Source organism: Takifugu rubripes, chromosome 7 (assembly GCF_901000725.2).
Source record: "Takifugu rubripes chromosome 7, fTakRub1.2, whole genome shotgun sequence".
Classification (NCBI taxonomy): Eukaryota; Metazoa; Chordata; class Actinopteri; order Tetraodontiformes; family Tetraodontidae; genus Takifugu; species Takifugu rubripes.
In genome coordinates, this window is record NC_042291.1 from 12,652,339 (window position 1) to 12,666,316 (window position 13,978).

At 44.4% G+C, this 13,978-nt stretch overlaps 1 protein-coding gene across 1 annotated transcript; it reads left to right on the top strand.

Moving 5' to 3' along the window:
- The first annotated feature begins 210 nt into the window (after positions 1-210).
- fcgbp (Fc gamma binding protein) lies at positions 211-12,834 on the top strand. The gene is made up of 23 exons (XM_029838847.1): positions 211-288; positions 359-406; positions 897-2,105; positions 2,186-2,457; positions 2,547-3,123; positions 3,238-3,836; positions 3,911-4,478; positions 4,602-4,867; positions 4,951-5,289; positions 5,376-5,949; positions 6,076-6,275; positions 6,386-6,527; positions 6,652-6,980; positions 7,059-7,632; positions 7,722-8,320; positions 8,617-9,184; positions 9,277-9,875; positions 9,952-10,519; positions 10,601-10,800; positions 10,930-11,310; positions 11,408-11,694; positions 12,401-12,441; positions 12,543-12,834. The coding sequence occupies exons 2-22, from the start codon at positions 361-363 to the stop codon at positions 12,408-12,410; spliced, it is 8,907 nt and encodes a 2,968-aa protein (XP_029694707.1). The 5' UTR covers positions 211-288; positions 359-360; the 3' UTR covers positions 12,411-12,441; positions 12,543-12,834.
- The last annotated feature ends 1,144 nt before the right edge of the window (positions 12,835-13,978 follow it).

Below are 13,978 nucleotides of genomic sequence, written 5' to 3' on the forward strand. Positions count from 1 at the left end.
AGAGCTTCCTGGATGCTGATTTGCAGTCCACATCAAACATTGACAATAAGCAATTCCTATAAATATTTCATGAATACAAGTATCAGTGGGTGTGGTACAACATCAGAAAAGTATGTTCGTATCAGCCATCAGACCAGTGTCACCATTCAGGAGGACCTGAAAGGCAGAATGTACAGGTCCAACAAGACTGGTACCTTAGGGATGGGAATGTTTCAGGGGGGTTGGTTGTGTTTTTGTACACTATAAAAGGGCTTCTGCAAAAGCATCATCTTTGACACAACCCTGCAGGTAAGCACTGTTCGTCCTGGGACTCATTTAGTTTAGAAAGTACTCTAAAATCAATCTTTCTGTCTTTCAGCCATGAGGACTCTGTTGCTCCTGTGTGCTGTAGGTGCTTTACTTTGCGGTACGTATTTTTGATCAAATTGATTTGATTCAGTGTTTGAACTGACCAGAATTTAACAGTTGCAGTTAAAATTACCTTTGCTAGACACTTGTATGGATTAACCAGGTAGGTTTATAATTGAGGATTTCTAGAGAAGAAAAAAGGCTTATCATCTTAACTGAAACTTATTCTTGTTTCACATCACATTTAAATTGAGCTTCCACTGAGATGTAACTGCTTTACTGAATGTAGCTGAGGTATGCATGCTGCTTTTTAGCACAAAAAGTAGTGCAAGTAGTGATATTTTCACTCATCACTTTTAGTTGAGTAAAAAAGCCAGTGATTTCTAATTATTACTTTAAAATAGTTGTAGGGAGTTGTGTTTGTTTCTTTTCTTTCTAATGTTTGCAATGTTTCCCAAGGACTGAAACTGTCTAATCTGTTGTTTCAAACTTTTCATCATTAAGATTTTACTAAGCCTCTGTTTTCTTTTTATCACTTTATACAACAGGTCCATCTAATGCTGGATCAGCGGGACGGGAGTTTGTCCTGTCCTTGACAAACAATAGGTTCGACAATAAAGCTCAACTTCAGCTTTTCATCACTGCTGTTCAGGATCATGCTAAGGTCACGGTCAAAGCTTCACCCTCAAACTTCCAGCAAGAGAAAACTTTACGTTTAGGAGAAAATTTCACGGCCTCTATCCCTTCTGTCTGTGAATTAGACATCTTAAGGAAGTCTCAGTGTTCTGTTATAGTTGAATCCTCAGCTGATGTGGCCGTCACAGCCTTGAACTATAAGTACAGAACAGCAGATACCTCTGTTGTGTATCCCACCACAGAATGGGGTAAAGAATACTATGTAATCACCCCTGGTAGCCTGAGCAGTAAAGAGTTTTCTATAACAAATGGAAAAGACAACAACACAGTGAAGGTTTTACTAGGAGGCACCTTTATATATAATGGAATTTTCTATTATAAAGGCTCTACAATCTTGCTTAAACTCAAGCCATATGAAAGTGTACTATTTGCGAGTCCATTTGACCTTACAGGAACCACAGTTTCCTCTGAGCAACCTGTTGCTGTTTTCACAGGTCACACATGTACCAGACTGTTGAATCGCTACTGTAATCATATTTATGAGCAACTACTGCCAGTAGATAAGTGGGGCTCCACATTTTTTGTACCTCCAGTCACCTTACAGACTAACTATGACATTGTCTATGTCATGGCCTCTCAGCCCACCCAACTTAATGTCAGTAGTTCCAGACAGTACACTGTGAATCTTGGTGCCGGAACATTACAACAGTTTAACATTTCCCAAAGAAGCCCACTGTACCTTCAAGCTAGTCATGGAATCCAGGTTCTCATGATGTTCAGTGGTACACAAAAAGGATCTACCTTCTATGACAATTTTTTGATGTCCGTGCTCTCGACAGACAAATACTGCTCCCATTACTCATTAAGGTTTATAAAAGGTTTTGACAATCAAGCTCTGATCGTGGTGCCAAACATGGCTGTGCCAAAACTGAGATTAGATGGTAAACCCTTGCCTCAAAATACAAAGTGGACACAATTTCCGGGGACAGAATATCTTTGGACGCAGATCGACTCCAATAGGGGAAACATTCTTTCCAGTTCTGGTATCCCCTTTGCCCTGTACAGTATAGGATTCTCTAACAGAAATGGTTATGGTTCCGCAGGACAGTGTGTTCAGCCAGGTAAGGTGCATGCATGCAAAAAAACTCCCATACTACTCATAAAGATTAAAGCTAACAAATTGTTGATGTTAATCCTCCAGGAAAGCCAGAAATCCCTCAACAGCTCACTACTTGCTGGGCCATGGGAGACCCCCACTACCATACCTTTGATGGGCGACGCTTTGACTTCATGGGAACCTGCACCTATGTCATCACTAAAAACTGTATGGCGGATGATAAGCTCCAGGGCTTTGAGGTCCTTGCCGAAAATGAGAACAGAGGAAGCCTCAGGGTGTCATATGTCGGTGTGGTCACAGTGAAGGTTTATGGTATCACCATTACAGTTGTTCGGTCTGAAAGAGGTCGTGTAAGGGTAAGGATTTTGTCTTCTTATACAGAGTGTCTTTCTAATAGCTTGATGGTATGTTCATGACTTCAATCTTTTTTTTTTCAATTGTACAGATTGACAACAGCCTGTGGACTTTGCCAATAGCCTTAAACAACAATAAGCTGCTATTGTCTCAAAGTGGCCGTTCAGTGCTTATTCAGACTGATTTTGGTCTGACTGTCCGATATGACTGGAACACTCGTCTTTTAGTCAGTCTGACCGAGTCTTATGCTGGAAAGACTTGTGGGCTCTGCGGCAACTTTAATGGGAACCCCAATGATGATTTCACAACACCCTCTGGCACCCAGGCTAATGGGGCAGTGGCCTTTGGAAGTAGCTGGAAGGTTCAAGGGATGGGTGAAAAGGCTCACTGCAGAGATGACTGTGTGGGCGGGTGTGACCACTGTGAAAACAAAAACATGAAGCATTGGGAGAGTGATACATTTTGTGGCATCATCACACTAAAAAATGGACCATTCAGTAAATGTCACAGCACCATTGACCCTCAAGTGTATCTGGAGAACTGCAAATACGATGTGTGCATGGCAAAGGGCAGTCGACATTTTCTTTGCAACGCTCTGGAGGACTACACTGAAGTATGCCAAACTGCTGGAGTTCAGGTCCAAGACTGGAGAAAAATGTCCAATTGCCGTAAGTAATTTTAGAACAGATGATACTTGAGAATTTACATTTTTAATTCCTTATTACATCACAGTTAATATTTGCCCACATATTCTCTAACACTGTTCTCTTTCATCCCTAAAGATGTTACATGTCCCGCCAACAGCCACTATGAACTTTGTGGTAGTGCCTGCCCAGCCACATGTTCTGACCCTAATGCTCCCTCCAAATGCAAACTCCCCTGTGTTCAGACCTGCACCTGCAACGAAGGCTTTGTGCTGAGTGGAAACCGCTGTGTGCAAACTAATAACTGCGGCTGTACCCATGAGGGTCGATACGTTCCTTCAGGGGAATCATTCTGGGCTGATGACTCGTGTCGTCGATGGTGTAAATGCAACCCAAGAAACCGAGAGGTGGAATGTAAGGATAAAAGCTGTAAGGCAGGGGAACAGTGTAAGGTGATCAAAGGCGTGAGGAAGTGCCATGCTTTATCTCAAAGCACCTGCCATTCCAGTGGTGACCCCCATTACATGACCTTCGACAGGGAGAAGTTCGACTTTCAGGGTACATGCGTATACCAACTAGCTGCACTCTGCAACAACAACACCGAGCTGGAACAGTTTGAAGTGCGGGTGCAGAATGAACACCGCCATAATAAAAGGGTTTCTTTCACTAAGTTGGTAGAGGTCAAAGTGCATTCATTCAGCATTATCATGACAACAAGCTACAAGGGCAACATTCTGGTAAGTACACAATCTACTGAGTACTGTCTAAAATTTTCGTAATACTTTGATAATAAAAGTGATTTTATTTCCAGGTGAATAACGAGCTGGTTAACTTGCCTGTCACACTGGATGAAGGGAGAATCTCTGTTCAGAAGAATGGCTTTTTTGCTGTGGTCACCACGACCTTTGGCCTCAAGGCTGCTTTTGACTGGCGTAGTCGGGCATCTGTGACACTGCCAGGCACCTACGAGGGATCTGTTTGTGGGCTCTGTGGCAACTACAATGGCAAAAAAGCAGATGACCTCATTCCAAAGAACGGTGACAAACCTGTTCCCGCGTCAGAGTTTGGCAACAGCTGGCAAATCGGTGAAATCCCCGGTTGTGTCGGTGGCTGCAAAGGGGTCTGTCCTAAATGTGACATCAATCAGAAGGTTCAGTATGAACAAAAGAATTTCTGCGGGATTATCAACGATCCCAGTGGACCGTTCCGTGAGTGCCACGCTAAAGTGAGCCCAGCTGAGTACTTTGAAGACTGCGTTTTTGATGTTTGCATGTATAAGGGCAGGAAGGATGTGTTGTGTCAGGCTGTTGCATCATATACAGAAGCTTGTCAGAATGAAGGAGCCAAGGTGTTCAACTGGCGAACAAGTCAGTTCTGTGGTGAGAAATGCTTTCATTTCCATATAAGATATTTTATTGCTATTATTTACAGCAATACTTGGGGGGGGGAAATGAGGTAAAACATATTAATATGAGTTATGTATGCTTTCCTTTTCTTTATAGCAATGAAATGTCCACTCCACAGCCACTATGAACTATGTGCAAATGGATGTCCAGCTTCCTGCATGAGTCTAGTCTCTCCTGTAGCCTGTGATTCTGATTGTAAGGAGGCCTGTTCCTGTGACGACGGGTACGTTCTCAGTGGAGATGTGTGCGTTCCCTTGTCGCAGTGCGGTTGCCTCTATGACAACAAGTACTACCGTACTGGCCAAGTGTTTTATCCCAATGGAAAGTGTCAAGAACAATGCAAATGCAAGCAAGGTGGAGAGGTAATGGACACCCAAGTAGAGATTTTTGCTTTGGAAATGTATTTGCTGAATATTTTCTCAAGGGATTCTAATTGTTTTCGTAGATTGCATGCTTAGACTTCAAATGTGGACCAAATGAGGAGTGCAAGATCGTGAAAGGCATCCACAAATGTCACCCAGTTGGCAAGGGTGTGTGCCAAGCCTCTGGTGATCCTCACTACACCTCTTTTGATGGGCTAAAGTTTGATTTTCAGGGGACATGCACTTACACCCTCTCCAAGAGCTGTGGGTTAGAAGGAAGCAACCTGGTGGACTTTTCCGTCAATGTTGAAAATGTGCAGTGGGAACAAAATAAGAAAGTCGTGGTGTCTGTCACCAAAATGGTTGCTGTGGAGGTTTACGGCTTCACTCTGATCATGAAGCAAAAGACGTCAGGCATCCTGGTGAGAAATTTTAACCATTTTGAATGCAGTATAGGATATGAAATAATCTTGAATGTTGTTATATATGATTTTCTGATGTCTTCCAGGTAAATGGAGTGCTCAGACATCTTCCTTTGAATCTGAATGAGGGAGCTGTTAAGATCTACAAACAAGGCCAACGTTACATTGTCGAAACAGATTTTGAGCTTATCGTCACATATGACCTTGTGTATCATGTGACAGTCACCGTACCTGGTAACTACCGGGATAAGGTCTGTGGTCTGTGCGGCAACTTCAATGGCAATAAAGGAGATGACTTCAGAGATTCTCGAGGCATAATTGTCAAAGATGTGAACTCATTTGGAGCTTCATGGAAGGTCAAAATCCCTGGAGCAGTGTGTCTAGATGGCTGTGAGGGAAAGAGCTGTCCTAACTGCAAGGCCCCACTCAAGGCTTTATTTTCAACATCCACCTACTGTGGCATTATGACAGCACCCAACGGCCCTTTCAAAATCTGCCATGATAAATTAGACCCCAAACCATATTTTGACGACTGCATCTTTGATGTCTGTGCTTCCAACGGGGAAGGAAGCGCTCTGTGTGACAGCGTAGCAACCTATGCCTTCAGTTGTCACAAGGCAGGTGTGGACATCAAAAACTGGCGGACAAAATCATTCTGTCGTAAGTTCTTTGGTTAATTTTCCCATTATTTGTGAAAACAATATATTGTTGTTACACTACTTTGTAAACATAACCACAGCATCTGGCTAAAAGATATTTTTCCTCTTTTCTGAATGTTTATTTCAGCCATGAAATGCCCAACAAACAGTCACTATGAGGTTTGTGCAGACAACTGGGCATTAACCTGCCCGGGCCTCACGGACATCGTTTTTCCCACCCCTGAATGTACAGAAGGCTGTGAATGTAACGATGGCTTTTCGTTCAATGGAGAAACATGTATTGAAGAAAACAAATGTGGCTGCTTTGACAACGGGAAAAGTTACAAGGTAAAAATCAACATTTGGGGCATTAACACAAAAACCCACATCCAGACCAAAACAGACCTGTGTGCAGACCTGTTTGCCCTCATTGCAATGCCCCTGCACTATCTCTGCAGCCTGGTGAGGTGATGTACGAAGAAAACTGTGAAGAAAAATGTACCTGTCAGCCAGACAAAGGCCTCGTCTGTGAACAACATTCTTGCCCTCAGAATACCAAATGCATTGTCAGGAAAGGGGTTAGGGCATGCTACCACACAGGTAAGGCAAAACAATTCTCAGCTGACAATTCATATATATATATATATATATATATATATATATATATATATTTTAAGAGCAACTCTATTTAATCATTCTAATGTCTTGCATGTATCTTTTAAAGATCCCTGTGAGGATGTCAAATGTCGGATCAAGGAGAAGTGCCGTGTTGTGAAGGGAGAAGCAGAGTGTGTACCCGTGTACACAGGCACCTGCTGGGCCTGGGGTGATCCCCACTTCCACACATATGACGGTTACAATTTTGACTTTCAGGGCACATGTAATTATGTCATGTCTGAGACTTGCGGGGACTTGGATGGACTTGTTCCCTTCTCTGTCACTGAAAGAAATGACAATCGGGGCAACAAAGCAGTCTCTTATGTCAGGGAGGTACATGTTTCTGTATATGGCTACTCCATCACCATCCGCAAGAACCAAGTTGGCAGGGTCATGGTAAGGTTTTACTCTGAAGTGTAAAGTGATCGAATATTCAAGCATTAGGAGTATTATGTACATTTCTTTTCCCTCCAGGTGGATGGGCAGCTTTTGAATCTTCCTGTGGAACTCGGTGAGGGAAAAGTGTCACTGCTTCATAGGGGGGGCCGTGCAGTGGTGGAGACAAATTTTGGCCTTGTCGTCTCCTATGAGTGGAGGTGGCACCTGGTCATCAAACTGCCGAGCAGCTACTACGGCAGTGTCTGCGGTCTGTGTGGGAACTTCAATGGTAACCATGCCGACGAGCACCTAGACCCAGCTGGTGAAGCAGTCCCCTCAGTAATAGAGTGGGGCAAAAGTTGGCAAACACCTGACCAGGACAAAGACTCTCCCTGCTCCGTATGTGAGAAAGATTGCCCTACCTGTAACGAAAACATGCTTCAGCGCTATCAGACTGAGGCGTTCTGTGGTGCTCTCACAGCTAAGAAAGGATTGTTCGAGACTTGTCAAAAGAAAGTGGATCCACAGGCCTTCTTTCATAGCTGTGTGTATGACATATGCTTGAATGATGGGGACAAAAAGATGCTGTGCCAAGCACTGGCCTCCTACACGAGCGAATGCAATGACAAAGGAGTAAAGATCACAGGCTGGAGGAAGAAGTATGGCTGCCGTAAGTATTTACAAGACGCTCAGTTTCATCTTTCACCTCATGCTTTACATTTATTTTATTTCTACCTTTATTTTTTTTCTTCTGTTCAGCAATGAACTGTCCACGTCATAGCCATTATGAAGAATGTGCCAGCCCGTGTCAGCCGTCTTGTCCATTTCCTGATGAGCCCGTGATTTGTACCCTTAACTGTGTGGAGAGCTGTGTGTGTGACAAGGGTTATGTTCTCAGTGGAGGCGTCTGTGTGCCTCAAGAAACATGCGGGTGCTCCTATGAGGGCCGCTACTACAAACCAGGCCAGCGCTTCTGGGCCGATGAGGGGTGTAGTCGTCTCTGTGAATGCGATACGACCCTGGGTCTGGTAAAATGCAGCGAGGCCTCCTGCTCAGCCAAGGAGGTTTGCACCCTGGTCGATGGACAGAGAACCTGTGCAGCCACCAGTCATGCCACGTGCTCAGCCTCGGGTGACCCGCACTACCACACCTTTGACGGCCATAGGTTTGATTTCCAGGGCACGTGTGTGTACCAGCTAGTGGGGCTGTGCTCCAGGCAGGAGGGTCTGGAGCCTTTCAACGTGACTGTGCAGAATGACCACCGGGGAAGCACGTCTGTGTCGTTCACAAAGACTGTCAAACTTTACATTTACGGCATCACCCTGACCCTCAGCAGACAGTACCCCAACAGGATTCTGGTAAGAAGGGGGCTGAATGTATAGTGGGGATGAAGTTGTTAAATAAAAAAATATATTTATTTTGGAAGAGGAAGAAATGTCCCACAGCAATGTTAAAAACAAGACGACTAATTCCAGCAAGTTAATCATAATGTTGTCTTTGATTGTGCAAATTCTGATATTCCTGTGCTTTCCTATGTCCTATGATGTGTGCAGTCATTTTTAAATGCAATTAGCAGCAATGGATTAGCATGGACAACAAATAGTTGAATCGATAATCTTATGGCATTTTCTTCCTTTCCTTCTCTGCTCTCCAGCTTAACGATGAGCTTGCTTTGTTACCACTGGAAGACAGTGATAAACTGAAGGTGTCCCTCAGCGGCCGGAAGGCTGTGGTGAACACAGCTGCCGGCATAACCGTGACTTTTGACTGGCAGAGCACGTTGCGTGTTACTTTACCCAGCACCTACCAAAGCATGGTCTGTGGTCTGTGTGGCAACTACAATGGGAAGGGTCAGGATGACATGTCCATGCCAAACGGTCAGACCACCACAAACAGCAACAAGCTCGGGGAGAGCTGGCAGGTGGCCCTGACACCAGGCTGCTCGACAGCCTGCCAAGGCGCACACTGCCAGGAATGCTCAGAAGAGCAGAAAAGCAAGTATGAAGCCCAGCGTTACTGTGGCATTATCACTGAAAAGACTGGATCTTTTAAAAATTGTCACAAGCAGTTGGACCCTGGTCCTTTCCTGAAGGACTGCGTCTTTGATGCCTGTCAGTATCATGGCCACTTTGCAGCAATCTGTGATGCCATTCAAACTTATGCCTCTGCCTGTCAGAATGAGGGAATCACCGTTGATACCTGGAGAAGAGAGGACTTCTGTCGTAAGTTTGACTCCTTTCTGGTCTCAAGATTATGATGCCTTGCATAAAAACATCGCTAAATGTTTCTCTTATCCATCTCTACTTATTCACAGCAATGACATGTCCAGCTAACAGCCATTATACTCTGTGCGCTTCGGCATGTCCAACAACTTGTGCCAGGTTAACCTCTGATGACAAATGCCACAAGGCCTGTATAGAGGGGTGTGAGTGCAACGATGGCTACCTGCTAAGCGGAGATACCTGCGTGCCTGTAAAAGACTGCGGATGCTCTTATGAGGGCCGTTACTACCGGAAAGGAGACATAATCTATCCTGACTCTCAGTGTGAAGAGAAATGTGTCTGTGGCGAGACGGGTGACATGTCTTGCCAAAAGACCAAATGTCTCAAAGGGGAGACCTGTAAGCTTCTGAATGGAGTTAATGGCTGCCACCCCATAAAGCACGACAAATGTGTAGCGTCTGGTGACCCTCATTACATTTCCTTTGATGGAAGACGCTTTGATTTCCAGGGTACCTGTGAGTATGTATTGGCAAAAACATGTGATATCGACCCAAACTCCCTGACAGCATTCACAGTCACCCAAAGAAATCAGAGATTTGGCAACGGAAGAGTGGCTGTTACCAAGACGATCACTGTGCAGGTCTTCGGTTATGAAATAACCATCAAGCAAGGAGTGCCATGGAAAGTCAATGTGAGTTTCAGACCTCTTCAGAAAACAGTTAGTCCTGAATGACTGTTACCTTACCAAAATTCTCTTTTCTTTTCAGCTGAATAATGAACTCGTAAACATTCCGCTCTCCCTCGATAACGGCCGTGTGCAAGTCACCCAACAAGGCCAAAACATAATTGTCCAGACAGACTTTGGGCTCAAAGTCCTTTACAACACAGTCTATTATGTTGAAGTGATCGTGCCCTCTACATACCAGGGGAAGATGTGCGGTCTCTGCGGTAACAACAACAACAATCCCCGTGACGACTTCAAACTTCCCAGCGGCCAAAACACAAGAGATGTCGATCAGTTTGGGAAATCGTGGGCATTGGACCAACATACCGATGAATGTGGAGGGTGTGGCAAACAATGCCCAGTATGTCCAAAGGCCAAGGAAACCTTGTTCAGTAAACCAGACTCATGCGGCATTATTAGCGATCCTAAAGGGCCATTTAAAGCCTGTCACACTGAGATTAACCCTGAGCCATATTTGTCTGATTGTGTTTTTGACGCCTGTGCAACGGGTGGCAACAAAGACACACAGTGTAATAATATCATGGCCTATGCGCTGGCATGTCAGGGGGCAGGAGTACAAATTGAGCCATGGAGGACCACCTCCTCATGCCGTGAGTTCCGTCCAACAACATGTTAGCTAAGCTGTCGTAACACATTCACTCAGCATCTTACGATGTTCTCTTCTCTCGTAGCTGCTTCCTGTCCTTCAAACAGTCACTATGAGCTGAGTGGCAGCACATGCGGAGGGACCTGCGCTAGCTTTATAGGCCAGTTTGCTTGCTCTGAAAGAAGATTTGAAGGGTGCCAGTGTGATCCTGGCTTTGTTTTTGATGCTAACAAATGTGTTCCCCTGGAAAACTGCGGTTGTGTATTTAATGGAAGATATCTGAGGGTAAAGTTGATTTTTAATTATTATTATTATCACCATTGCTGCTGTAACTATTCTTTTATTTCTGTTAGAAAAACAATATAATATATTCACTATATTCTTTAAAAATGCACAACACACAATGTTTTCCAGGTGGGTGAGTCTGTAATATCCAGCAAGTGTAGCTCTAAGTGCACTTGCAAGGCCTCTGGGATGACCAGTTGCCAAGAGGTATCATGTGCCAGTGGAGAGGAGTGCAGTATAAGAGACGGGACCAGAGGCTGCTTCATCAGACAGAAGAAATGCAGCATCAGCAGAAAGGGCCACATCACATCCTTCGACGCCATGTCTGGAGCAATAGCCAATAATGGAGCATTTGAGCTGGCATCCCTGTGTGATGAGAGTAACCAGCAGTGGTTCCGTGTGGTGGTGGACATTAGGGTCTGCAGCACAGGGTCATCCCCCACTGTCGCCATCTTATACGTTTTCTTCAAAGACACCACTGTGGCAGTGAACAGTCAACACGTAACCTGGGTGAGAAGTGCCGGGAGCCTTTAAATAGATGCACAAAACGGTTTCCAAGTGTGCTTTTTCGCTCATGTTTCTTTTCCTGGTTCTTTGTCCAATTCAGGTAAACGGCAAGAAAGAGTCTCTTCCCAGCAAAATGGCTAATGAACTTTCCATCCAGCTCTCAGAGGACACTGTGGTCATTGATATAACTCCTGCTGTGAGGGTCACCTACTCCAGGGCTCAGGAGGTTACTGTCATTGTCGACGATACCCTGACCAATAAATTGTGTGGCGCCTGTGGCAACGGCAATGACGACCCCAAAGACGACATGCAGACCGCAAATGGAAAAGTCACCAACAATGTGGCTGAAATTGTGGCCTCCTGGAGGGCCGGGGACTTCTCTAGATGGTGGGTCATTTAATCACAGTGGAAGAATTCCAACATTTTGTGCCATGAAACATTCTTTATTTTGTGGTCCCATCACAGTTACCTTTTAAAAACTGCAACTCTGGGACTTTGCTTTAACCCTTCCCTTCCTGCAGATGTGTTAAACCTCAACGTTGCCCTTGATTGTTCAAGCATCGACTTAATTTGAGGCAGAACTAATCGAGTACGGATCAGAAAGAGATGGGATGGCGTTACGTCTATCCAAGCACTTGTTCTCTTTACAGCAAGAACAAGATGAGGAGTCCATAGAATCCTTTAAAAGGAATGAGAATGTGGCTTTTAATTGTATTTGGTCCAATTTAATTAGGAAATTCCAGAGAATCTCCTAAGGTAATTACTGATTAAAAACGGGTAAAGCTGACAGCCATGGCCATAAAATGCTACCAAGCTTGTAATGCAATCATTGTTTGTCCTCCAAGGACATTTAAGGCTCATGGGGTGCAATATTAATTTCCGGGAAGTTCCATGTTCACATTTAAGGCAGTCCCTCTGAGAGAGGAGTTTAATTATACGCTGTTCTGTTTAGTTAAGACAGCGGGTAACACCGATTTTTCCCCAGAACCTGCTCTCCTTCCCAGAATCTCTCTGCTTCTTCAGTCAGTTGGGCCCGAGTGACTACAAATTTATTTAGTAAAAATGTCTAAACTACCGTTTCTTTTCATTCCAGTGGTCTGTAGAGAGACTTCGAAAAGAGCACCTGGGAATAAGGTAAAAATTGAAGTTTTTTTTCTCCAGGAAGCAACTGATGGTTCTCCTGAAACGGTTGCACAGACTTGGCTTACATTCCTGCTTTTTTTCCCCTCGAACAGAAAGAAGAGAATGAACTCACTCGGCTCAAGTTTCTTGTCTTCATCTTCTCGTAATCACCATTTTTGAAATTGTTTTAGCTTATTGATTCTGCTCATTTCTATCGTGACCTGGGTTAAAGGAGCCCATTTGTGGCCAACATCCATTAGAGGAGGAGGACATTATAACACGCATGAAGTTCTGTCCAGTTTCATTTTCTGAGTTTCCTATGTCTGTTACCACATTTTCATGCTTATTTCTTTAATTCTAATCAAAAACGTTGTGAATCAATAATAAAGAAGCAAATTAAATGTAGTGGCTTCATTAAAATTTTGGCTGCTGATGAGGAGTGGAGGGGAAACACTCACGCAAATTCCATGAAAGTTCTTCCTGTCAGCAGTCTGGGAAGATATTTTGATCAGAAGATGATAAAGATTACACTGCTCAGCTCCTTTGTGTGAGAATCTTTCCATTTCTGGATGCAGACAGAGTTCACTAGATCTCAGTGACACCCTGGTGACCATGAAAGAGCCCCGGTTTTCTGTCCTCAGCACATGATTTAGCACCAGGTGTATTTGCATGTTACTCACAAAAACATTGTAGTTAGACGGAAGTATGCAGAAAGTATGAATTAGTTACTCCTCACACACATACATCATTATTCAGCAGCGCCTCCTATTGGAGTGCCACTACAGAACACAATGTCCTGCAGCCCCTTTAGCGCTGGACAAAAATCCTTCATTGCACCATGTCAACACTGATCTTTTCTGGAATCTGAAAGGGTTGTGGTGGCATTTTGTCCTGGGTCAAATGACCCTGCAAGTGACCTGGGAAATCTGTGGCTCTGCCCGCTTCACCTGCAATTTGAAAGGAGTCCGCAGTTGTCCCACTAAACTCCTTGATGTTAATGTACCTGCCTGTCCTATTCCTGTCTTTGTCACCGTCATTGTGGAAGCTGCAGGGCTCCAAGAGCTGCTCACTTAGATCTCAAAACAAAAAGGTTGTGGTCCACTCCCATAAGATCAGTCTTCCTGTTGATCTCCCCAAAATGCGCATACATGAAGTCCATCATGCTTGGGTAATCCCACTGATCAGGGAATGTCGTTATACTTACAGCTTGTGTAGCCACATGACATGGTCCACCTTTTTATCAATCAGGGCAGCGTACTGGCAACTGGGATTAAATTCAGCAGCAGACTTCAAGCACTGTGTGGGACAGTTATTTATGGCCATATTTCCAACCTGTTGGACCTGCACTCGTTAAACACTATTCTCCCATAATTCCCTAACTAGAGATCCACTTTGACATCCTCCCACTGTGGAAAATATCCCAGACAGTGGCGCTGCTCTCCTGCTCACTGTTTAGAGAGTCAGTGTGGGACTTTGGCAGTTTGCTATTTAAAACTGGCCTTTGTGGAGCTTCAGCTGGCTCTCATGTGGCCCTGCTCGTGTTCCAAGT

Coding starts and splice junctions, on each gene's coding strand:
- fcgbp (XM_029838847.1), top strand. CDS start 361: ATGAGGACTCTGTTGCTCCTGTGTGCTGTAGGTGCTTTACTTTGCG. Junction 407..896: donor TGTAGGTGCTTTACTTTGCG/GTACGTATTTTT, acceptor TTTATACAACAG/GTCCATCTAATGCTGGATCA. Junction 6,528..6,651: donor TAGGGCATGCTACCACACAG/GTAAGGCAAAAC, acceptor TATCTTTTAAAG/ATCCCTGTGAGGATGTCAAA.